This window comes from Hyperolius riggenbachi, chromosome 6, assembly GCF_040937935.1.
Source record: "Hyperolius riggenbachi isolate aHypRig1 chromosome 6, aHypRig1.pri, whole genome shotgun sequence".
In the NCBI taxonomy this organism is placed as follows: Eukaryota; Metazoa; Chordata; class Amphibia; order Anura; family Hyperoliidae; genus Hyperolius; species Hyperolius riggenbachi.
The window spans coordinates 194,235,773-194,262,824 of NC_090651.1; the positions used below are offsets into that span (position 1 = coordinate 194,235,773).

General features: G+C 44.7%; 1 protein-coding gene across 4 annotated transcripts in view; it reads right to left on the minus strand.

The window, feature by feature from the left end:
• Positions 1-27,052, minus strand: part of CCDC15 (coiled-coil domain containing 15) — a 476,574-nt gene that overhangs the window by 357,917 nt on the left and 91,605 nt on the right. For 3 of the 4 annotated variants that reach the window (XM_068240258.1, XM_068240259.1, XM_068240260.1), the window contains one exon: positions 16,811-17,023. The exons of the other annotated variant lie outside the window; for it this stretch is intronic. In XM_068240258.1, coding sequence (XP_068096359.1) covers positions 16,811-17,023 — 213 coding nt within the window. The remainder of the gene's footprint in view (positions 1-16,810; positions 17,024-27,052) is intronic. 4 annotated transcript variants of the gene reach the window in all.

Consider the following 27,052-nt stretch of genomic DNA (forward strand, 5'->3'; position numbering starts at 1 on the left):
CGCGGTGACATCATGGGGCGTGGCCACGCCTGACAGGAAGCTAGTGTGGCGGTTTACAGCGTTATTACACGCTGTGTTAGGACTATAAATGGGGCTCCCCATACCCATATTTTTTATCTCCGAGGAAGCAGAGAGGGGTCTGCGATACATGTGAGATGGTCTGAGGGGTGCTGGCTAGAATACTTATGGTGGTGCCTTGGTGGTAAGCATTGCTCTATCTTTCCTTATCTAGCTTTCCAACATCAGGTGTTGTCCTTTAGCTTCACCTTTTAATTACGCATTAGCAGGCTTGATAGGTCAGTGGATTGTAATTAGCGCATTGGCTGTATACCAGTATTATTGTATTTGCCTCCAATGTACCGATCATGTAGTTATTTGTACTATTGTGTGTATGTTCTGTATGACTATTATTGCATATGTCATTTTCTTCTAGCCACACCCCTTTTCATGTTTTAAACTGCTTTTACAGGGACAAGTCCCTAATAAATTGTCTATATTTTATGGACTTCAATTTGTCATGAGTATTAATCTATAGCTAGATGGATGTCTTTTTCTTGTTGTATACACCATGCCCTACACAGTCTATTCTATGGAGCTGCACTCCCCATCAGATAAAAATCTTTGCAAGATGCTGCACACAAAGATGCCCGTACACATTCAAAAGATCATTAACTGCAAAAGATCTCTTCCTGCAAAAGATCCATTCCTGCAAAATGCATTCATAGTCTATGAGATCTGCAGATCATCATACACACCTTGTTTAACAGACTTCATCTGCATATCTGGCAATCATCTGCAGATCTGAAAATCTATCCTGGTGGATCTGATCTGCAGATGATTGCCTGTTAAACAAGGTGTGTATGATGATCTGCAGATCTCATAGACTATGAATGCATTTTGCAGGAATGGATCTTTTGCAGGAACAGATCTTTTGCAGATAATGATCTTTTGAATGTGTACGGGCATCTTTGTGTGCAGCATCTTGCAAAAATTTTATTTGATGGGGAGTGCAGCTCCATAGAATAGACTGTGTAGAGTATTGCTCTCATACTACATGGAAGGGGGTAAAAATTGGTCTGTGATCTTGCCTTTTCCAAAGACTTTTATCTCATGTGTGTATGTAGCATAACACATGGATATGTTTTGTTTTAAACCATTCCATTGTTGCCCTGGCTTTATGTTTAGGGTCGTTGTCCTGCTGGAAGGTGAACCTCCGCCCCAGTCTCAAGTCTTTTGCAGACTCCAAGAGGTTTTTTTCCAAGAGTGCACTGTATTTGGCTCCATCCATCTTCCTATCAACTCTGACCAGCTTCCCTGTGCCTGCTGAAGAGAAGCACCCCCAGAGCATGATGCTGCCACCACCATATTTGACAGTCGGGATGGTGTGTTCTGAGATGTGCATTTTTAGTTTTCTGCCACACATAGCGTTTTGAATTTTGGCCAAAAAGTTCCATTTTGGTCTCATCCGACCAGAGCACTTTCTTACACATGTTTGCTGTGTCCCCCACATGGCTTGTGGCAAACGGCAAACGGGACTTCTTATGCTTTTCTGTTAACAATGGTTTTCTTCTTGTCACTCTTCCATAAGAGCCAACTTTGTGCAGTGCACGACTAATAGTTGTCCTATGGACAGATTCCCCCACCTGAGCTGAAGATATCTGCAGTTCGTCCAATCACCATGCTGCCTCTTGACTGCATTTCTGATCAGCGCTCTCCTTGTTCGGCCTGTGAGTTTAGGTGGACGCCTTGTCTTGGTAGGTTTACAGTTGTGCCATACTCCTTCCATTTCTGAATGATCGCTCCGTGGGATGTTCAAGGCTTTGGAAATCTTTTTGTAGCCTAAGCCTGCTTTAAATTTCTCAATAACTTTATCTCTGACCTGTCTGGTGTGTTCTTTGGACTTCATGCTGTTGTTGCTCCCAAGATTCTCTTAGACAACCTCTGAGGCCGTCACAGAGCAGCTGCATTTGTACTGACATTAGTTTACACACAGGTGCACTCTATTTAGTCATTAGCACTCATCAGATCAGAATCAGAAAATGTATTTCGCCAAGCATGAGGGGTCATGCCCGGAATTGTTTTTGGCACAGTGGAAATAGCTCAGGAAGAGTACATAGAGAGACACAGCAGTGAGCAACAGGCAACAGGTTAACAATACATTTGTAATATACAACACATTCCCAGAGTGTCCCTGAGATGTCAATAGTTAGTTCTGTGGGTTGGTAGACTGGTCAGTCATAGCGCAGCCGGCGACGCCGCTCCTTGGGGCTTGCTTTTGTGGTAGGATGTGGAGGGAATTAAGGAGGCTGACTGCCGAGGGGAAGAATGAGTTCTTGTGTCTCATGGTCCTAGTGGAAATGGCTCGTAGCCTCTGGCCCAAGGGCATAAGGTTGAAGTAGCGGTAGCCTGGGTGTGAGGGATCACTTGCAATTCTCAGTGCCCTGGATCTGAGTCTTTTATTGTGTAGTAGGGCAAGAGAGGGGAGGGGGCACCCAATGATCCTCTCTGCTGACCTGATGACCCGCTGTAGTTTGTCCTTGTCATCGACAGTGGCGCCAGCATACCACACCAAGATGGAAGAGCAGAGGATCGACTCAATGGTGGCGGAGTAAAAGCTGGTTAGAATTTCTTGAGACATGCCGAACTTCCTCAGCTGGCGGAGGAAGAAGAGCCTCTGCTGGGCTTTCCGTTGGGTGGCAGTGATGTTGGGCTTCCAGCTGAGGTCGCTCGAGATGTTTGTACCCAGAAGCCGGGCACAGGGTACTCTGGTTACGTCATTGCCGTCAATGTAGATTGGAGGTGGGGTGGGAGCAGACTTCCTGAAGTCAATGATTAACTCAACGGTCTTAGCAGTGTTTAGCACCAGCCTATTCTCCTTGCTCCAGTTGCAAATTCTCTCCACCTGCTGACGGTACTCCTGGACATTGTCCTTGGTGACAAGGCCCACGATGGTGGTATCATCGGCGAACTTGATGACCTTGACAGAGTCTGCCTTCGATCTGCAATTGTTTGTGTAGAGGGAGAACAGCAGTGGTGACAGGACGCAGCCTTGGGGGGCTCCAGTGTTCGTGGTCGCTGCTTGGGAGTGGATCTTGCCCAGTCTGACGACTTGGGACCTGTTGGTAAGAAAGTCCGTGATACAACGTTGTAGACTTGGGTGGACTCAAAGTGCAGCTAGGTCCCGTTGGAGAATGCTTGGGCATATGGTGTTAAAAGCCGAGCTGAAGTCTAGGAGTAGTATTCTGGCATACGTGTCTGGCCTGTCAAGGTGTTCGTTGATGAGCTCAAGGCAGATATTGATCGCATCATCGGTGGACCTATTTGCTCTGTAGGAGGCTAGGACCGCCCGCTCCATGGTTTTCATGACGGACGTCAGGGCCACGGGCCTAAAGTTGGTAAGTTCGGTGACCCCTTGTTTCTTAGGGGCAGGTATGATGGTGGACCTCTTGAAGCACACGGGGACCTTGCTCTCACCCAGAGACTTGGTGTAGATAGCGAAGAGGATGGGGGCAAGTTGCCAACAGCAGGTTTTCAGGCAAGCTGGAGATACTCCGTCGGGGCTGGGGGCTATCCTGGCATTTAAGGTAGATAGGAGGCGCAGGACCTTGGCTTCAGGCAAGGTCTATGGGCAATTGACTGCACTCAGACCAAAGGGGGCTGAATAATTACGCACACCCCACTTTGCAGTTATTAATTTGTAAAAAATGTTTGGAATCATGTATGAGTTTCATTCCACTTCTCACGTGTACACCACTGTGTATTGGTCTTTCACGTGAAATTCCTATAAAATTGATTCAGGTTTGTGGCAGTAATGTGACAAAATGTGGAAAACGTCAAGGGGGACAAATACTTTTGCAAGCCACTGTATATATACAGAATCATTTTGTATGCATAGCATATATAGGATCGAACACAGGAACATATGGTGCTATCCTACGTCTATAACCTGTGAGAAAGAAACCTTGTGGTTGGTCAGCAGTATTTCCATAATGAGAAAGGGTCAGGGTACAAGCATCTAATAATGAGCTGAAATACTTCCTAACCACTAGGGACTAACAACGGTAGGGCACATCATATCAACAGTAGCAATTAAATCCTCATAGCCATCTCTTAATCTTATCGCAGAACACAAAACTATGTGTTTATAGAGCACTGTAAGAAATTACCATCACATGTAGTGGCACTATAATGTAGAAAAGGAAAGTAACAAGTAGAAGTGGCAGTACCATGGGATGGCATTAAGGGGAGGGGGTAAGAGGAGGGAAGGAATAAGGCGAGGGGGGGGGAGGGAACCACCACATAATATGTGTTAACCACAGGTTTAAATTTATCACATCCTCAAGACCATTTTAAACTACGGCTGATTCAAACAGAGAACTCCGAGAACTGTTGCTTATTAACCCCCTTGCCATTCCAATTATTGTGGCAAGGGGGCAGCAACATTTTTTTTTTTTAAATCCTGAAGCTAGCCTAGCGCTAGCTACATGATAGCCGCAAAGCAGCGGCATCCCCCCACCCACTCCGAACGCCTCCGGCGATCTGCGCAAGCAGGAAATCCCATTCAGAACGGGATTTCCTGCATGGCTTTCATGGGAGGGAAACCCGATCCACCCCTCAGCGCTGCCTGCCACTAATTGGCCAGGCTGCGCAAGGGGTTTGGGTGGGCGGTGGCGCGGCGGGTAGCTGGCGAAGTGCTAGCTGCGTGCAATAAAAACAAATTGTGAAAATCGGCCCAGCAGGGCCTGAGCAATCCTCCTGCACAGGTTACCCCGAGCTCAGCTCGGGATAACCGGCAAGGAGGTTAATAAACTCATAGCCTTGGAATGAACACAGCTATTAGGTATGTCCGTTCTTGTAGTGCACATGAAAACTCAAACTATCAACTTGTATAAATGTCAAAAATAAACGAGAAGAGAGAAAAAGGACTACAGCAATAATTCTTGCGCAGGTTCAAACAAGGAGCATGTAAAGGTAGTAACAGTCATTTGCGTTGTGAGTAGGCGCCAAAACTGCGCGCCCTTTGCAGAACAGTGTCCATGCCTAGGAAACGGTTACATGAGGCAGGAAGAAAGCGCGCCATAACATTTGTCCATATTCATGAATATAGATTTAAGATAGCATAGCCGATGAATTACATTTAAAAGAATATAATACAGCGAGCTTTTTTGTCTTAGGCTATCAACGTGCTCCCCTAATAAAACAGTAAATCACTTTTTCTTTCAGATAGATGACAACCAGTCGTCATATGTATGTACTAATCACCGGTAGTCAGAGGCCGTATTTCCAGCAGGCTAAGTAGGCATCAAAAACATGCAGCAATCAAGTCGCTTAAAACGGGTAACAAAGATAGTAGTGATACTTATCAGTTAGGATTCACTGGTAGTGCTTCGATCCAGCGCATGGCTTCCCCCTAGGCTATCAAAGAAAATGGTGGAATCTCCATCCTGGACCCGGAGTTTGGCCGGAAAGAGCATTGCATAGCCCATATCTTTCTCCCGGAGCTTCACTTTAACTTCTTGAAACGAGTGCCGGAGCTTTTGTGTTTCCGTTGTGTAATCAGGAAATAGCATGAGGTGAACATTTTTCATGTATAGATCCTTGGCTTGTCAGGCAGCTGCCAGTATGGCGTCTCGATCTCTGTAATTCATCAACCGGAAAATCAGTGGTCTTGGATAGGCACCTGGCGGTCCCCGCTTAGTAGGAATGCGGTGCACTCTTTTGATGGCAAAGAACGGGGAAAAGGTTTCCGCTGGCAAAAGTTTCTTGAGCATGTCCTCCATGTAGCGTGGTACATCTTCTCCTTCTGCTCCCTCGGGAAGGCCCAACAAACGTAAGTTGTTGCAGCGGTTGCGGTTCTCCGCATCTACCGGTCTGTTTTCAAGTGAGTCAGCCTTTGATTTATGCCAGGAATAGCAGCAGTATGGGCGGCCACGCTGTCTTCGGTGTCGGATACCCGCCGTATAAGATCAGGTTCTGTCCCGGAGATCAGATAAATCCTGGTGCAGAAGTCCAAACCGAGCTTCCAGGTAATCAATTTTGGTAGTAAGTGCAGATTGACAAGTTTTTATAGCCTCCAGTATCTCGGCCGGGCTAGGAAGCGGAGCTCCCTCTTCCACGTGGTCCTCCAATTATGACTGGGTCCTCCGGCGCAGTTGTTTTCTGGGCTTGCTTTGATGTAGCCGGGGTAGCAGGGGGCTTTTCTGGATTGCTTGCTTCGCCCTTATCTTTCTCCTTTTTATTCCCCATACTGTCGTATGGAGAGAAGCAGCGTGGAGATCTCTGCGGGCGGGAAGGGCCTGCGGGGTTTCATCTCTCGGCGTCCCAGGGATCTCCTTCGTCCAGAGGCGGGTCGCTCCAAGAATCCAGGGTGGTAAAGGTAGCTCGTGGTGGACGATAAAAACTATTTTGAGAAATAGAGCTGATAGCAGCAGTTTGCAGGTGTTGGGTAGCAGAGCTTCGAGCACACACATCCTCTCAGAACGCCATCTTGGCCACGCCCCCCAAGGTTAAACATTTACATAATCACCGGCAGCCTCTTATATAAGGAAACAACAGGAACTTACATTCAGTCCAGTTCCTGTCCATGGACGGAGAAGATGTCGGCAGCGGGAAGAGTTCATGTCAGGCGGCATGCCCTGCAGCTGGGGTCTCTCCTAGTGATTGTCCGGCCAGGCAGATCGGCAGGGAGAGATGTCAGCAGAAGAAGTTTGCAGACCTCAGAAGACGCTATGGCGGGCATCAGCGGCATGGCGTGGCATAGCGGAGGTCCGACTGGCTCTGGCTAGTCAGGTGAGTAGGTGAGAGAGCAGACACACCCCCTCTGATGACGAGTCGGAAGTTGGTCTGGCATGCAGCGGCTGACTGATCAGTGATTACGATCAGCAGATGCAATTAACACCTTTGTTGCTGGCAAGTAGTAAGTGCATACGGAAGGGGGAGAGGGAGGATGTGGAGAAGAGAGGTGTGTTGTGTGGGGAAGGTATTGTATGTTGCGCCAGGAGTCAATTTAAAGCCGAATCTCTCTGGCCTTGCTGGATGTTTATATTACTATGGAAGGCTCAGATGCTGCAGCGCAATCTGTCGAGCAGGGCTCCAGTGCTAATCCAGTATGTAAGCCCACTGTGGGGGAGCTAGTTTATGGATTTCACGTTTTGTTATAGTAATTAGGTTTCTTTCGTACATTGTAGCCCAAAGCGGACAAGGCTGGGAAAGGAAAGGAACCAAAAAGACAACTCCGGCAACAAGTCATACTGCTGGACAAGTGCTGCAAACAGAACAAAAGCATGATCAGAAGAAATGTGCTTTATGTGCCACAAAGTTGCCAGCTTCTTCAAAAAATGTTTATGTCAGTCATGCACTCAGCAAGTGGTCAAGGATGAAACTCCTGCAATGTTTAAAGACTTTCAATGGGCGGATGAAATTGGAAATGGCTACAGCTTTTCAATCATACTGAGAGTCTCCAGCCTCCTCTTCCTCAGCAATTACAGAGACATTACCAATGGCTGTGGCCGCTTCCTCCCCTAAAAGACAGGTTATCGTAGGAGAATCACAACAGGGTCAGAAAATGAGGTTTGAGTCAGAATCAGAACAGTCAGAAGGCGAAATATCTTCCTTAGAGCAGATGGTTTCTGAGGAGGATGAGGTGAAGGCTGAGGAGAATAAGAAGGGGCAAAAGTTTGCATTTTCTATGGAAAATATGGATCATCTTTTAAGTGCAATATTAAAGAGGAGGAGAAAGATCTTTCCACTTTGGATAAAATGTATCAGAGTCTAGCGGATAATCAGAAGAGTTTTATTCCAGTGCATTACACATTGAAGGATTTGATTGATAAGGAGTGGCAAAATCCAGAAAAAAAAGCATATTGGCTAAGATCAATGAAAAGATATCCCTTTAAACCATAGGGCCAGAAACACCGGGGTCCAATCCCTAAGCTGGATCCTGCCTTATCTCGCATATTGGATTTACAGATTCGACCATCAGATAGATTTCTGTTAGATGCTCGTCAGGTCGAATGTGACAGGATTGTGTGCCACACACTAGGAACAGATTTCCAAAAGATTTCAGAATTAAATCTGTTGGATATCTATTGGAAATCGATCTAAATACATTATTGGACCATTCGATCCAATGCAACTCTATGGGCCATCGATCTGCTTTTCCATCCTGTCAGATCAAATCTATCAAAATCGGCCGCAAATCAATCGATTGATTTGATAGAATTCATTTCCGATCGATTTATCGATTCCATAGAATGGATCGATCAATGACTGAAATCGACCAGTGTATGGGCCCCTTAAAGGACCCTTTAGATAAGAAAGTTGATAATCTCCTGAGAAGGAATTGGGAAACAACTAAACCAATATTTAAACCAGCAGTAGCATCCACAGCATTCTCAAGATCCTTGAAGATTTGGCTACAACAATTGGAGAGGCATGTCACAGAAGGGTCACCCAGAGAAGTAATACTTAAATCATTCCCAGGTTTATTTCATGTAGTTAATTACCTCTCAGACGCAGCTGATGAGACAGTCAAATTAACGGCAAGAGCTTCAGCCTTATCAAGCTCAGCAAGGAGAGGAATATGGGTGAGATCTTGGGACGGCGATGTTTCATCTAAGGTTAGATTATGTGGTTTTTCCATGTGAAGGTTGTCTTCTGTTAGGGAAGAAACTGGAAGAAAAATTAGATAGATCAACTGATAACAAGAAAACTTTCCTAACAAGAAGAAGACTTTCAGATTTAAACGTTCCTTTCGAAGTTCAAGAAAGCAAGAGTCTGATTTCAGATCAGGTGCCAGGAGGATTTGGAAGCCACAAAAAGATCAGAATGGAAAATCCTCCTTTCTCTTCACCCAGTCCGATCAACCTAAGAAATGATGCCAGGATTCCAGTGGGAGGAAGATTGGCTCACTTTGTGGAGAACTGGAACACTTTATCCCACAACGACTGGATCACAAAGATAATGTTAGAAGGATACAGACTGGAGTTCATACAAAGGCCATACACAAGATACATCATAAATCCACCTTCAGACACCACCACCAACAAAATGAGTAGCATTAACCCCCCTGGCGGTATGAAAAATTCCGCCAGGGGGCAGCACAGCAGTTTTTTTTTTAAATCATGTAGCGAGCCCTGGGCTCGCTACATGATAGCCGCTGCTCAGCGGCATCCCCCCGCCCGCTTCGATCGCCTTCGGCGATCTCCGATCAGGAAATCCCGTTCAAAGAACGGGATTTCCTGGAGGGCTTCCCCCGTCGCCATGGCGACGGGGCGGGATGACGTCACGGACGTCAGCGACGTCGGGACGTCATTGGGCACTGATTGGCCAGGCAGCGCAGGGGTCTGGGGGGGGCCGCGCGCCGCAACAGATAGCGGCGATCGGGCGCGGGCCGGCGGCGATCAGTGTGCTGGCGCAGCTAGCAAAGTGCTAGCTGCGTCCAGCAAAAAAAAAAAAAAATTATGTAAATCGGCCCAGCAGGGCCTGAGCGGCACCCTCCGGCGGCTTACCCAGTGTCCAGCACGGGGTTACCGCTAAGGAGGTTAACCTCTTGAGGACTGCAGGGCTAAACCCCCCTAGTGACCAGGCAATTTTTAGTTTAAAAGGCCAATGCAGCTTTAAGGCCAAGCTGCAGGGCCGCACAACATAGCACACGAGTGATTCCCCCCCCCCTTTTCTCCCCACCAACAGAGCTCTCTGTTGGTGGGGTCTGATCGCTCCCCCCTTGTTTATTTTTTTTTTTATAAAGATTTGTGTTGCCGTTTTAAAAAAAAAAAACAAACCCTCTTCCTTTAAATCCCTTCCCTCCCTCCCCACAGCTGGCCAATTACGGCGATCGGCTGTCATAGGCTTTTGCCTATGAGAGCCGATCGCTCGGGGGACAGCCGTGTCACACGGCTGTCCCCAGTGCAGCGCTGCTGCTGATCGCAGCGCTGCACAGAGTAAATAGACGGCGATCACGCCGTCTAACAGTCTCCCGAGCGGCAATAGCCGCTCGGAGACTGAAGGCGGGGCGGAGCTCCGCCCCCCAAGCAAGAGATGTGCGTGCAGCCTGCGCGCGATCTCCTGAAAAACAGAGCCCCAGGACTTTACGCCAATTAACGTTAGGCGGTATTGGGGCTGCCGCCGCGGCCACGCCTGCCGGCGTGACGCGGTCGGCAAGAGGTTAAAGAAGGCAGTTTCAGATCTTTTGCAGAAACAGGTGATAAGAGAGGTACCAACCTGTCAGAGAGGAGACCGTTTCTACTCACCAGTATTACTGATTCAAAAACCACAGGGGGACTTCAGATTTATTCTTTATCTAAAAGTCCTAAACAAAGCCATTCGGTACAGAGAGTTCAAGATGGACAATATACGTTCAGTTCTGGGATTAATTAAAGAAAAGCTTACTTGGCCTCCCTAGACCTACAGGATGCATATCTTCATATTCCAATAAATCTGGATTCACAAGCATTACTGAGGTTTGCTGTACATCAAGAGGGAGAGGTAAGACACTATCAATTCTCAGCTCTTCTTTTTGGTCTCTCTTCTGCTCCTTGGCTTTTCACCAAGATATTGCCAGAAGTTCTTGCTTTTTTGAGGCTAGAAAATATTCAGATCACTGTATATCTAGAGGATTTGTGTTTATGGGGAGATTCTGCCATATCGGTAGCTGCCCAGATTCAGACCTAGTGAGAGTTATTGAATCGTTTGGGTTGGATTATAAATTGGAAAGTCTTCCCTTATTCCGGCGCAAAGAAGGAATTTTTTAGGTTTTCACATAAATGTGGTTGATCAAAAAGTGTATCTGCCTGCACATAAAAGAGAACTTTTAGTAAAGAATGTGGTTTCCTTTCAGGAATTCAACACCATCACATTAAGAAGAGCCACGTCCCTTTTAGGAGTTAGGACATCCTTATTCCCGGCGGTCCAATGGAGTCAGGGGCATTCCAGACAGCTACAGCTTTCGATAGTACGGTCATGGAACAAAAAACGAAATGTGTTAGACAAGAAGGTAATTATTCCACATTATGTGAAAATTTCTCTTCAGTGGTGGTTGGTACCATCTCAGCTGAGGGAAGGCCGTTTGTGGGAATTTCCGACTCAGAAGAGAATAACTACAGATGCCAGCACTTGGGGATGGGGAGCTCATATGGACAACTCCCCAATTCAGGGAGCCTGGGACAGTCATTTTGCTCAAGCACACGCCAATGTAAGAGAGCTGGAAGCAGTAAGAATGGCGCTAACTCACTTTCAGAATTCCATTAAGGGTCAACATGTGATTATCAGACAACAGCACTGTAGTGGCACACATAAATCCGCAGGCAGGAACCAGGAGCAGGTCACTGGTCAACAGAGTAATAAGGATTCTGCTATTGGCGGAGGGGAACCTGGCATCTCTGAGAGCAGTTCATCTGAAGGGAACATTGAACTTGATAGCAGATTTCCTCAGTAGATCAGAATTGAGCCAGGATGAGTGGATCCTGAATGAGGAAATCTTTCAGGGTCTAGCAAGCAGATGGGCAACACAGACAATAGACTTATTTGCGAACAACAAAAATACGAAGTGTCTCAGACTTTGTTCCCTTTGTCCCAGCGACAACCCTTACTCAGTGGATGGCTTTTTTTTCTTGAATGGACAAGTCAACTTCTCTATGCATTTCCTCCTCTCAGGTTGATTCCCAGGTCTCTCAACAATATTTACAGGGAGAAAGCGAGGGTGATTGTAATAGTCCCTTTTTGGCCAAAAAGACTGTGGTTTTCTCTTTTGACCAAGGTTGGCAGCGCAAGAACTGGTTATACTGCCTCTGCGTCAGGGTCTGCTGCTCCAGGGACCAGTATTACACCCACATCTGGAGATGCTGCATCTATCGGCATGGATGTTGAATAGGGATTGCCTAGAGAAAGAGTTTTCTCTACGGACTTGTCTGATACTCTGCTTCAAAGTAGTAAGCTGGTTGCGAAAATTTGCATTAACTGGAAATGGCACCATTCACTACCACTTATTGCTAAACTAATGCAAATTTTCTATGCAAAAAAAATCTAGTACAAATGCACGAGTGGAAAGCTAGCCGAAGTTATAGGGGTGTCTAACATTTATTGTTAAATCAGGCAGAGGCAGTGGAAAACTTATTCGTTTTTGTTTTACTCGTATTAAAGTTTTAAGAAGTTGGAAGTCATGAAAGAGGATATAGCAGACTAGCAGTCAGGAACACGTGTGAGAAGGGAGTTATGGGCTTGGGCCGAGGGGTACAGTTGTGTATCGTCTGCATATAAGTGGTATTGAAACCCATATGAGTTGATTAAGTTGCCAAGACTATGCATGTACATGGAAAAGAGGAGGGGGCCAAGGCCAGAGTCTTGAGGTATCCCCACAGGCAAAGGTTGTGGAGAAGAGATCTGGTCTGAGTAAGAGACTGTGAAAGACCTTCCAGAGAGATAGGAAGATATCCAGGAGAGAGAGGGAGAGTGTGGCCCTTTATGCCTACAGGTGAAAGTATCTGTAGGAGTAAGGTGTGGTCAACATTATCAAATGCTGATGACAGATCAAGAAGGATGAGTAAGGAATAATGAGCTTTCGATTTAGCTGTAAGAAGATCACTGTCCACTCAGTAAGAGCTGCTTCTGTGGAGGAGTTATAGTTAAAGCCAGACTGGAAATGACCAAGTAGGGGCGTACATTTGAATACGGTGCTGGTAGACTTGGGCGCAGGATCCAGCTGTTAAATGGCTGGTCCTGCTTCTGCACAAGTCCGGGGCGTTTTAATTACTATTCCCCCTCCAGGCCGACATGGATAGTGGGGGAATGAAATAATTCGGCTTCCAGCGATTGCTGGAGGCCGAATTATTGTGTTTTTTAAACAACTTCGGCTCCGTCTTCTGACGGAGCCGACCTTCCTCACTGAGCGCCGCTATAGACTGATTCCCATTACAGTCTATGGCGGCGCTGGCTGCGCCCAAAGCTAGCAGCGCTGAAAAGCACTGCTCCGAAGTAGGGAGTTAGCAGAAAAATAATGGCTTAGTTCAGCATGTATGTGTCATTCAAGTTATTTGGATGTGAATGGGAGAAGTGACACAGGGTGGTAGTTGGCGAGCGTGGTGGAATGTAGAGATGTTTTTAAATAGTGATGTCAAAACAGCCTTTTTGAGCCAGGACGGAAAGATGCCAGTGGAGACGGATAGGTAAAATAGCAGTATCACTACAGGCAGGAAGGATGAGGATAGCTGCGGAATGAGGTGGGAGGGAATAGGCAAAGCAAGAAAAAAGGACGTAGGAGCTGTTTCAGAAGAAAACAGGGCTGCCATAGGCGCCTATTATAAAAGTCGCTATTAGTGGCAAAATAAAGAAAATTTGGGCGCACAGCAGCGGCCAATCGAGCACTGAAATTTATCTTCTTTGCAGCAACTCGCGGCTTTTATAATGGCCACTGTATGCGGTAAACAAGGTAATTTTAGCGCCTGGAGGCACCTGATTAGTGGTAATAGTGACAGATAGGTAAATTTCGTAGCCCAGAGGTGCCCGATTACCGGCAATTACTTTATACATCGGTGCCTTATAGCATCCCAGGCACTGGGGCTTGCGGGGATGCAAATACCAGCATTGCAAGAGCGGGCTCTCTGCGCCCACTATGCAATGCCACTATTTGCATTTCCATAAACCCCAGCGCCTGGGATTCTAACAGGCATCGATATTTAAAATAATTGCTGGTAATCGGACGCCTCCGGAAGGCCAAAATTGACCTACTTTTGTCGCATATTGCTGCTTAAAGGATACCTAAACTGACATGTGACATAATGAGATAGACATGTGTATGTACAGTGCCTAGCACACAAATAACTATGCTGTGTTCCTTTTTTTCTTTCTCTGCCTCAAAGAGTTAAATATCAGGTATGTAAGTGGCTGACTCAGTCCTGACTCAGACAGGAAGTGACTACAGTGTGACCCTCACTGATAAGAAATTCCAACTATAAAACACTTTCCTAGCAGAAGATGGCTTCTGAGAGCAAGAAAGCGATAAAAAAAGGGAATTTCTTATCAGTGAGGGTCACACTGTAGTCACTTCCTGTCAGGACTGAGTCAGCCACTTACTTACCTGATATTTAACTATTTCAGGCAGAGAAAGAAAAAAAGGAACACAGCATAGTTATTTGTGTGCTAGGCACTGTACATACACATGTCTATCTAATTATGTCACATGTCAGTTCAGTTCGGGTATCCTTTAACAGTTGAAGGGGGAGGAAAGGTTGGGGGGGTGGGTTAGGCGCTACCAGGGGGGGATTAGGATTAGGCACACCAGGGAGGGTCTTAAGGTTAGGCACCACTGGGGGGGGAGCCTTAGGGTCAGGCAACACCAGGGGGGTTCTTAGATTTAGGCTTCGGTAGAGGGAGGGTGATGTGTGAGAGTAGGGTTAAGTTTAGCCATAGTAAAATATTGGTAAATATTACCTATATTTTCCTATTGGAATTCAGTAGTAGAATATCGCTAATTTTAGCAAGATTCTACTAGCAGCAAACCCCTGCACCTTTTTCCCAGGCGCCTTTTTTACATGTATGTAGGAATAGGATACAAAGACCAGGTGGTTAGATGGGATGAGGAGATTATATAGAGGAGAGAGAATGTTCAGAGAGTGGAGAGAAGGCAGAAAGAGAGCAGTAGAAAAGAGGTGAGGAGATGTGAGGGATGCATGGAAAAAACACTTTGGATTTTGTCAATTTTATCAGTAAATTATGATGCAAATTCTTCAGCTGAGAAGCATGAAGAAGGAGGAGGAAGATGGAGAAGAGAGTTAGAAGTGCTGAACAAGGACTTTGGATTGTGGAAGTGGGAGGATATAAGAAAAGAAAAATAGGACTGTTTTGCCGCAGAGTGCGCATTTCTGAAGTTGTTTAAAGTGGACCTGAACTCTTGCACAAGACAGAAGAAAACAGAGAAATGCATCCTGTATGTATTTAGGGAGTTTAGCCTGTCTAATTTCCAATCATTTGTGTCAAATCACAAATTGTAATTTGATCCCTCCCTGTGTCACGACTCCCAATGGCAGATAAGCTCTTTGAAAGCACAGGGCTGTTAACAATAGGTCTGCTTCCATGAATCCGGAAGTAGGAACAGTGCAGATTTATTTTAGGATTTGTATCACCTGTAACAAAGAAATGTTTTTTTTATTTAACAGTTATTATGCGGTTGTGTATCTTTTAAAGCAGAGAGGACATTCTGAGTTCTGGTGCGCTTTAAGACTTTATTGAATGAAATTAAAGTACTTGCATGTGTTGCTTTTTCTCCAACATCGTTCAGCATATAGGGAACTATTAAAGGGGCGCTATGGTGAAAAGTAGCTGTCTGCCATAACCCTGTTATCGTGTACCTAACATTAGGAGCTTCAGATTCCAAGCAGTTCATTATTTTTTTTTTTTTGAATGTGTCCTTGGCATCTTGGAGCTAAGCGACGTATCATCCCCCTCTGCTAAGTCAGGCTGAGTTTAACAGCTGATTTCTCCTCTCTCTCTGGTGTACAGGACATGCAAGCTGTGTGCTGGGGAAGTTCATAGCACTGCAAACAGAAGTAGCCGAGTGAGTGTAAACGAGATTGTAAAAGTAATTTACCTTGCTTATTTATTTATCTAATATCTTCAACATTCCAGCGTCAACTTCAGCAGAGAGAGAGAGAGAGCTGTTGCAGAGCAGCCCCAGTCAGCAGAGGAAAGGGGGATGGGCACGATCTCTGCATGAGCTCTGTATAACCTTTTCAAGCATTTAAAAAAGCAAAAGCTGCTTGGTTTTTGATGCTCCTAATTTAGGTACATGCTAAGAGGGTTATACCAGAAAAACAATTTTTCGTTCAAGTGCCCCTTTAAAGGGCATGTTCAGACTGAACAGACAGTCTAGCATCTCGCAGAAAAGCATCAGGTCCCCTCCCCCTTTCTACTGGAAGACCTGGAAAAGCGATCCTGGGTTGCCCAAGCTCTGAGCACACTATGTGACAAATAAGGATAAAAACATGGCATTAACACGAACAACAGTAAACAACGATACCGATGCCCAGCGCCTAACAACAAGCATCAGAGCCAAAATTTACACCATGGGGGAACGTCCGTGTGAACAGGCTCATAGGAAAAATAAAGGGGGAGGGAGGCTGCATATTCTTTGCGAATACCAACTATTTTTTGTCATTTTTTTGAATGTTGCAACCCCCTTTAAAGGGAGGGGGGCAAGCTTCTCTTAAGCCATGTTGTAAAACAAGTTATTTTGCCCATTAACACACAGGTCATACATTGCTTAAAGCGGATCCGAGATGAAAAACTAACTATAACAAGTAACTTGTCTATATATCTTATATAAAGTTTAGATAGTTTACACAGCAAGTATAGCTGCAAACAGCTTTAATAGAAAATGTTTATTTCTTCCTGTGATACAATGACAGCAGCCATGTGGTTTGTAAACATTACATAGAGGCAGGCTTATCTGTATCTTGATCACTAAGCCTGTGAAAAAACCTAATCCCCTCTCCTCCCTCCTCCCCTCTGCCTCTGAAATCAATGGCTAGTAACACCTCCCCCTCCTCCTGCCCAGACTGAGCTCCCATGAGCCCTTGCTACTGCCAAGGCTCTCTGAAAACCTGTGGGTGTGCTTTATTTAGTTTATAGGGAATTAAAGTATTAAAAAAAAAAAAGTATTTGGCTTGAGGAATGCCCTATAAACAATAGGAAAGGAACACAATTATGCAATGAGTAAAAGTTCACCTCGGATCCACTTTAACACATGCAAAGCTGTAAATTCTACCTCACAAAACTATATGTTGTTATGTTGCATCTGGTGCAGTGTATTGGCACTTACTGTTTTAGAGTGTTCTTTGAATAATAGCTTTCCATTTCCATCTTCGTCTTCCAGAAACACTTTGTTGTCACAGATCACACGTGTGGAGACATAGCGGACACGAGGATCGCCAATGGTGATGTCTGAACTTCGGTAAGTGCAAGTGTTTATCTTTACGGTACTACGCATGGCAGAGTCAGATGACTGCTTTACTATATGACTCTCTCTAGCCAGCTGATAAAAAGAAGAAGAGTTTGTAAGTAAGGAGCATTCAACAGCGTTATCTTCAATAAAAAAAAAAAAAAAAAAGGAGGTATTACAACAGAGGTCCACTTTAAGTACGTAATATAAATACAAATAATAAAAGAATGGCTTCACTGGTGTGCCATCAGGGCTCCAGTTATGCTGGTAATGCTCCATCAATAAGAAATGTAGTTGTCGATAAGAAATGGGAGGCTTGGAACTTATAACAAAGCAGCTACCAATGGGACTTAATCTTGATCCTAGAGTACCCCTTCAAGCATGCTATATTGTTGCCAGCCTAATGGTTGAATTGTTATAAGTAACTGTTATTTTTTTTACCCAATGCACCAATGACCGACTACTTTATTAACTACTTTAGTCTTTTGGACATTGCTACTAAGTCCAAAAGGCTGCTGCTATGCTGCTGCGCGATCCCGTGCCGCCACCCGTTAGCCCGGAGATCAATGAATGGGAACATAGTTCCCATTCAATGCTCTAATTCCCCGGTAGAAAGACTGATTTCTCATCCTCCCTATACTTCCTAGAAGAGACATATTGTGGCCAAATAGTAAAACTACATCTGATTAGCCTGAAGGGGGCTGAAGGAAGCCCCAGGTATGTATAAAACTTGAATTTCATCTGTCTCATGTGTACTTTGTTACACAGTAGTACTATACTCTACATATGCACTCCCCACAAAGCTGCAGGGGATCCACTGAGAATGTTGTGCACATTGAACACAGAGGTGTTGTCTATCACCCTTAAACCTGGTTCAGATTGTGTATGAAGACAGTGTAATAGAGGAAGAATCGCCTCATTCTCCTGCAGAGTACCTGCACATCACTCTTACATGTACCCACAGTCACATTTTTTAAAGAAAAAGGTTTAAGGGTATAAAGCGCCACACCAATTTTGGTCCAAAACACAATTTTTATTGCACAAGAATTGGGACACATGTGTGCTATCACACACCCGAGTAACCAGCATTCATATAATTTCTAAAATCAATACCATTCACACTGTTAAAAACCTGAGGTTGCCACCAGGGTCATTATAGCATATCCTTAATATCTCAATAAGCTCAATAATTATACACACTTTCGGATTTCACTCCCTATTTCTATAAAATGCGTATTGCCACACTGTCCATTTGTGTGGCAAATATGCCTGATTAGCATGCAGTTAGTAGCCAAGTAGAAAAACAAGCTGCACAAAGATAAGCAGGAATCTTCATAGCTAGTTAAGCCATGCAAAAACGTGCATCAGCACATATACTTGCGATTTTGAAGCTGCAGTTAGTAGTTTGCACAGCGTTAATCATACCGCACCACAAGGGGACAGTTCAAGCTTCCAAAGTTGATAAGCTTCTTTAGAATGGGCCCATTCAGTCCTCACCGGTGTACTTATAGCACTGCGCAGGCTTGCTCTTTAGCTGTGTGGTCTGGCTTGTATTTGAGGTTCACTTTGTATGTGGCGTGCAGGACGAGAGGGAAAGGTTCCTTTCAGTGCATACAGACTGCCTTGCTCCACCGCTCCGGCGTCTGCCCGCACGCTCTGCCAGAATCCACACCTCACACTTTGCTGCAGCAATAACCGCACGCTAACTCCGGCATCCCAGGGAGCAGGATCGCATGGCCGGCCGGTGGCTCCTCCCACCTATGCGTTTCACGTCATCAGACGTTTCATCAGGGCCACAGTCACATTGCCTAGGGCCTGATCCATGTTCACATTGTGCATGAAGAATGTGTAATAGAGGAAGAATCCCCTCGTTCCCCTGCAGAGTACCTGCACATCACTCTTACAGTTGTTTGCAAAAGTATTCTGCCCCCTTGAAGTTTTCCACATTTTGTCTTATTATTGCCACAAACATGAATCAATTGTATTGAAATTCCACGTGACAGACCAATACAAAGTGGTGTACACGTGAGAAGTGGAACGAAAGTCATACACGATTCCAAACATTTTTTTACAGATAACTGTAAAGTGGGGTGTGCGTAATTATTCAGCCCCCTTTGGTCTGAGTGCAGTCAGTTGCCCATAGACATTGCCTCCCTGCCTCCTATGCTAGGATCCTGTTCCTTGACTTTAGCTCAGCGTTCAACACGATCTGCCCAGACATCCTGAACACAGATCTGACGCAGCTCGGAGTTGACCCTACTCTTCGGGCATGGATCAAAGACTTCCTGACTAACAGAACGCAGCAGGTGAAGCTCGGTAACCACCTCTCCAGCGTTCGAACCACCAATACAGGGGCTCCACAAGGCTGTGTTCTGTCACCTCTACTGTTCTCCCTCTATACCAATAACTGCATCTCATCCGCTGACTCTGTGAAAGTCATCAAATTTGCAGACGACACCACTATCATCGACCTTATTGGTAGAAATGGGGAGTTGGAGTACCGCAGCGAAGTAGAGAGAATATGTAACTGGTGCAAGGACAACAACCTAGTCCTCAACGCAGCAAAGACTGTCGAGCTAGTCACTGATTTCAGGAGAAACCCTCCCCCCTCCCACCTGTCCTCATTGGGGAATCCGAAGTTCCTAGGGTGACATTGGTGCGGTTCCTCGGTACGACTCAAACAAACAATTTGAAGTGGGAGCAGAACACCACCAAAATCCAGAAGAAATCTCAGCAGAGGCTGTTCTTCCTGCGCCAACTGAAGAGATTTGGCATGCCCAGGGAGCTGCTGACCAGTTTCTATACTTCCACCATAGAATCCATCCTCTGCTCCTCAGTCATTGTCTGGTATGCTGGTGCAACGGCCAGCGACAAACACAAAGTGCAGAAAGTCATAACTGACGCGGAGAAGATCATCGGATCACCTCTTCCACCTCTCGATCTCCTCCACTCCGCCAGGATGAGGAAGAGGGCCACCATGATCTCCCGGGACCCCGCTCACCCAGGCAGCCACTACTTCAAGCTCCTCCCGTTGGGCCGTTGCTATAGGGCTATACCATCCAAAACCACCAGGCGGATGAACACCTTCTTCCCCCAAGCTGTTCGGTTTCTGAACTCCAACCTCCCCCTACCTGGCCCACATACCAGCATACTCTAGCTGGTTATCAGCTGGCCCCCGCCGCTGCTGGCCTGGGCTCATCAAATTGACTCGAGGCCACTATCTACTTCCTTATTATTATCTTTAGTATTATTTGCCTGTGCTTGCACAGCAGTGTAAATATGGCCGTTACGAACTGACTGCTTTTCAAGTGTACGTGTTGTGTGTCTGTCTTGTATTATACCAATTATGCCTTTGCCATGTGTACCACAAGTTATTCCGATTACAGCTCTTGCTGTACTTGGCGTAATAAAGTGATTCTGATAGTGCCTGATGAGTGCTAATGACTAAATAGAGTGCACCTGTGTGTAATCTAATGTCAGTCCAAATGCAGCTGCTCTGTGACGGCCTCAGAGGTTGTCTACGAGAATATTGAGAGCAACAACACCATGAAGTCCAAAGAACACACCAGACAGGTCAGGGATAAAGTTATTGAGAAATTTAAAGCAGGCTTAGGCTACAAAAAGATTTTCAAAGCCTTGAACATCCCACAGAGCACTGTTCAAGCGATCATTCAGAAATGGAAGGAGTATGGCACAACTGTAAACCTACTAAGACAAGGTCATCCACCTAAACTCACAGGCCGAACAAGGAGCGCGCTGATCAGAAATGCAGTCAAGAGCCCCATGGTGACTCTGGATGAGCTGCAGAGATCTACAGCTCAGGTGGGGGAATCTGTCCATAGGACAACTATTAGTCATGCACTGCGCAAAGTTGGCCTTTATGGAAGAGTGGCAAGAAGAAAGCCATTGTTAACAGAAAAGCATAAGAAGTCCCGTTTGCAGTTTGCCACAAGCCATGTGGGGGACACAGCAAACGTGGAAGAAGGTGCTCTGGTCAGATGAGGCCAAAATGGAACTTTCTGGTCAAAATGCAAAACACTGTGTGTGGCGGAAAACTAACACTGCACATCACTCTGAACACACCATCCCCACTGTCAAATATGGTGGTGGCAGCATCATGCTCTGGGGGTGCTTCTCTTCAGCAGGGACAGGGAAGCTGGTCAGAGTTGATGGGAAGATGGATGGAGCCAAATACAGGGCAATCTTGGAAGAAAACCTCTTGGAGTCTGCAGAAGACTTGAGACTGGGGCAGAGGTTCACCTTCCAGCAGGACAAAGACCCTAAACATAAAGCCAGGGCAACAATGGAATGGTTTAAAACAAAACATAATGATGTGTTAGAATGGCCCAGTCGAAGTCCAGATCTAAATCCAATCAAGAATCTGTGGCAAGATCTGAAAACTGTTGTTCACAAACACTGTCCATCTAAATCAGACTGAGCTGGAGCTGTTTTGCAAAGAAGACTGGGCAAGGATTTCAGTCTCTAGATGTGCAAAGCTGGTAGAGACATACCCTAAAAGACTGGCAGCTGTAATTGCAGCAAAAGGTGGTTCTACAAAGTATTTACTCAGAGGGCTGAATAATTACGCACACCCCACTTTGCAATTTTAAAGAAAAAAAATGTTTGGAATCATGTATGATTTTTGTTCCACTTCTCACGTGTACACCACTTTGTGTTGGTCTTTCACGTGGAATTCCAATTAAATTGATTCATTTTGTTATGACAAAATGTGGAAAACTTTAAGGGGGCCGAATACTTTTGCAAACCACTGTACATGTACCCACAGTTACATTGCCTAGGGCCTGATAGATGTTCTTTGTTGCGGTCTGTACCTTTTACAAGTACTCTTACCAAGGACTAGTTTTAGTCTCACTTCAGTTGTCTTTTAAAATTCCTAAGCGTTGGCAGTTAAGAGACGGATTTCATGTTACATAGTTTCAATCAACAAGATTTTAATATGCAAATTAGGAGTCGGAGTCATCCTAAATTGAGGAGTCGGAGTCGGTGGATTTTTGTACCGACTCCACAGCCCTGCTCTAAACCTAGGTGCGTCTCATGGTCAGGAGCATCTTATAGTCCGAAAAACACGGTAATTTAAATTGTGTAATAATTGGGACAATTTGGCAAATAAAATACGTGGGTTTTAATTATGGTAGCATGTGTTATTTTAAAGCTTATTTTAAAGCTATAATGCCCGAAAGCTGAGAAATAATGATTTTTTCAATTTTTTGCTTAATATTCCCGTTAAAATGCATATAGAAAAAATTAATTCTTAGAAAAATGTACCACCCAAAGAAAGCATAAATGGTGGCGGAAAACACAAGATATGGATCAATTCATAGTGATAAGTAGTGATAAAGTTATTGGCGAATGAATGGGAGGTGAAAATTGCTTGGATGCATAAGGTGAAAAAACACTGAAGGCTGAACTGGTTAAGCAGCAAGGAAGCATTGTGGCAGCTCTGCATGCAGCATACTGTGGTTGGCACTATACTACACTCTTCACTTCTCCTCTCTGTTCCAGGCTGGCTCAGCGAGACAGGTAGAAGCAGAGTACCTCTTAGGCCACACTACAAGGCATCTCCCACCCACATATGACCCAATCTCTCAAAAGTCTTTGCAAAGGCAAAAAAACAAAAACAAAAAAAAAAACTTCAGAAAAGGGGTGTGGCTCACGCGGGGCAGGTCAGCGGGCGGCCGGGTGTGCGGCGGGCGTGCGCGCACCGAGAAACACAGACCTAGAGCCCGTTTTTAAATGGGCTTAGGTCTACTAGTTACAACTATGAAATTCCTATGAAAGTTGTAATTTTTGTTTATTAAAGTTTTTGTATCTCATCTCCGAATATCTTTTGGAGGAAGCAATTTCCCCATTACCACCTCTTTTTAAACTGTTTTTAAGAGTTTTTACTTTGGCACCTCTGTACTATTGTGAGAGTATCCCCAAGGATAATTGCAGAAAGTAGCAGTGTTTTTTTTCAGTCAGTCTGTATCAACTAGGATTATCTTGGCCTGATCTAGAATCACTTGTGTGGTGGAAAGGCAAATCTATTCGCAAATCTATTCTCCAATACCTAGTCCTGCATGAAGGCATCTATTCCCTTTTGAAAACCTTTTGGGTCCAGGAAGAAAAACTGGGGAAGAAGAATGTTGCTCTGGGCAGACAACAGGTCCATAGATGGTAAACCCCATTTACTGCAGATATGTGCAACCACGTGTTTGTTCAGGAACCAGACATTCTAAGATAAAATCTGTAAACTAAACCATCTGCCAGAATGTTGGCTCCGCCCCCCTTTAAACGGATCAATGTAGTGAAAGGACAAAATTCTCGGCTCAACTTAAAGGTAACCAAAACTAAGAGGGATATGGAGGTTTCCCTTTGAACAATACCAGTTGCCTGGCAGTCCTGCTGATCTATTTGCTGCAGAAGTATCTGGACTTCAGTCAGAGCACCTGATCTGCATGCTTGTTGAGGGGCTGTTGCTGAAATCATTACAGACAAAGGATCAGCAGGAGAGTCAGGCAACTGATATTATTTTAAAAGGAAAAATCCTTATCCTTCTCAGTTTAGGTTCCCTTTAAAATCTGTATCGATGGTAGGTGGACTGTGGGTGCCTCGCTTGCTCAGATAGGCAACCGTAATTCAGTTGCCTGACAACTATAAAGGTCTTATTTTTTAATTTAAATGTCTCTCCAGAAGTCTAAGAGCCTGCCAAACTACTAGTAGTTGTCTGTGGTTTGAGAAGAATTGTGAGCTTCCCAAAACGGTCAGGGAGGGGGTTTCTGGTTGGGTATTAATTTAAATGAAGGCATTTAATTCCTTTTGTAGTAAGGAGATATTAGTGTTGACTGGTAGAAGAAATAGGTTCAGTTTCCAACAGAAGGATTTAGGAATATGATGAGGGGTTTTCATAGTGCAAGTTATTGGGGAATGGTCAGCTAGAATTTTGGCATCTATAATGGCGTTTGTAATAAGAGGACATCTCTTTGTTGCATGAAAAAGTAGTCTATTATATTATGGCATATTTTTTGTGTAGCCCAGAGTAGAATGTGTATTCTCTATCTGCTGGATGGAGAAAACGCCATGTATCGACAAGGGAGAGTTTGTCCATAGTGATCTTAATCTTTTTCAAAGCTCTGTAAGTGATGGAGGAAGTACCTGTAGAGGTAGAGCTAAAACTACTACCTGAATGATAAATGCTGGAGAAGCTCAGGGGGAAACATTCCACATATTTTGGTCCTACCCAAAATTACAAATCAATCTGGCGTGAAGTACATAAATTCTCAGAACAGATTTCTGCCATGTCAATATCATTCCTACCAGAAACATTCCTCCTACATTGTGTTCCATGGGCCACATCTTCCTACAAAAAAATCCATCTTAACTCACTTGATAAATACTGCCAGAGACACAATACCTATAATATGGAAATCCTCTGATCCTCCTACCCTAAAACAATGGTTCAACAGAATTGACTCAATTGGGGGCGTGTCCTGAACTCATCTATGGCGGACGTTTGAATCTTTAGCTCCGTGCTTCAGCCTGTTATAGCGACTCCAACCCCCGCCGCTCCTGCTCATCTCTTCCCTGCCAGAAACTCAGCAATGGAGGAAACTCTGATAGACATTGAGGTATCAAAAAAAGGAAGATGAGAGCGCCCAGACCACAGAAACTGCCTGAGATCTTTGCGGGCATACAAGCCCGGAGCAGAACCAACATGGTGCTGACTCCCACATGCCTGTACCTGCTGACTCTGGCGCTACTACCGCTGATGCACGGGAATCCGCAGCTCCCTTCCCCACTCACAGAGACTCTTCTCCGGACTCTCTCTTCATGTAGGCCATCTAACCTCAAGCTATGTGGTACATCGAAGGAGGTAAGCCTTCTAGCGGCAGCAGAACCTGCAAGTCCTGCTCTCCCTATACTGGCACCAATTGAGCAGTTTCCTGCTTCTGATCAAATCCTCACACAGTCTTATATGAAAGACCTTCTGTTATCTTTAAAATCCTCTCTGACCTTTGACTTTACCAATATAACTAATCACCTACAACAATCCAGCTCCAGTTTAGAAAACAGAATATCCTCTGTAGAAGATTCCATCAGTGCCTTAAAGGGACTCCGAGCAGTGCAGAAACTATGGAAAGATGCATATCATTTTAAAGCTCTCTTCTCTTTCTCCTCTTTCCAATGATATATAAACCGCCGCCCTATGCCTTTTAGTTTTCGCTATTTTCACGATTGAAAATGCTGCGGCCGCGATTTCGATCGCGAAAATAGAGAAAACTAAAAGGCGTAGGGCGACGATTTAGGTGTCACCATAGTTTCTGCACTGCTCGGAGTCCCTTTAACCACAGAACAGAACAAAACTGTTGATTATATAACATACTCCAGCTCTGACATTTCATGGCTCAAATCCAAAGCAAAAGACTAAGAGGATCAAAATCATCATTGTAACCTTAAATTTAGGGGAATTGCGGAATCTGTTGGTGTTTCACAGCTTAGGAGCTTTATCAAACAGCTCACAAAGTTCAAGATTGAATACGCCACTCAGGGAATCCGCATACTTCCTTGTCCAAAAAAACCTTCTGGACACAGTGACACGCGACGTTATCTGTTGCTTCTAATTCTATACCACAAAAGAGGGGCTTCTTCACTATATCCAAATGAAATGCAATCTTCCAGAGCCTTACAACAACATAAGTCTTTATGCTGACCTTTCCCAAGCTACCTTACTAAAACGCAAAGACCTACAACCTATCACTAAAACGCTAAGAGATAACTCAATGCCTTATAAATGGGGTTTCCCCACCAACATCCTGATCCAAAAAGAAGGCAAAATGTTTGTGAACGCCTCAACTAACGACAGATATAAGCTACTACAGTCCTGGGATATCCAACTATCCGACAATGCTCCCAAACCACACAAAGGAGCAGGTGCAAGTAAAATAAGGCTGGCTTGACAGAAAATCTCATGAAGACTGAGTACATGATCTGGCTTTATTGAAGTCATGTTTGGTTGGCTAACCTTGTTTTTTGAATTGGCAACCTCTTCTCCCCCACATAGAGTTTAGAGGTGTAGTTCCGTTCCAGCTTTCTACCCCTTACAAGGCTCACAGTTTTCCTCAGCTATATGGTCTTCTGGAACATGTGTACATTTTGTTCATTTTCTCAAGTCCTGCTGTTTTCCTTTCCCCAATCCTCCAGTCAAAGTTCGAGAAATCTAACCTCCGATGTTTGTGATTTACGTCAATTCGACTATATTTAGACTTTTCAATCACCAAAAAAATTGACGTCTATAAACGCTAAAGGCCTTAACCACCCAGTGAAACATTTCTCTCTATGGAAAGAAGCAATATCCCTTAAAGAGACTCCGTAACAAAAATTACATCCTGTTTTTTATCATCCTACAAGCTCCAAAAGCTATTCTAATGTGTTCTGGCTTACTGCAGCACGTTCTACTATCACCATCTCTGTAATAAATCAACTTATCTCTCTCTTGTCAGACTTGTCAGCCTGTCTCTGGAAGGCTGCCAAGTTCTTCAGTGTTGTGGTTCTGTGACGCATCTCCCCCCTCCTGGCCCCTCTATGCACACTGCCTGTGTATAATGATCTCTTGAGATACAAAAGGAAGGATGTATACAGCCTGCTTGTGTATGAATGTATTTTCTATGTGTGGACATACTGTACATCAACCTACTTCCTGTTTTGGTGGCCATTTTGTTTGTTTATAAACAAACTTTTTAAAACTGTTTTTAACCACTTTTAATGCGGCGAGGAGCGGCGAAATTGTGACAGAGGGTAATAGGAGATGTCCCCTAACGCACTGGTATGTTTACTTTTCCGCGATTTTAACAATACAGATTCTCTTTAAATCAGATGTCCTTTTTGTCCAAGAGACTCATCTAGTGAAAGACAAATCCCCCTCATGCCCTCATCCTGCTTTCCCACATATTATCTATAGCAACTTTCAAAAGAAAAAAAAGAAAAAAAAAAAAAAAAAAAAAGGAGGCATGATGATCCTCTCCACAAAAATCTGTCACCACCAAATCAATTGGAGACAGACTCCTAAGGTCGTTACATTCTATTCATTGGTTCACTTAATGACCATCAACTCACTCTTCTCAA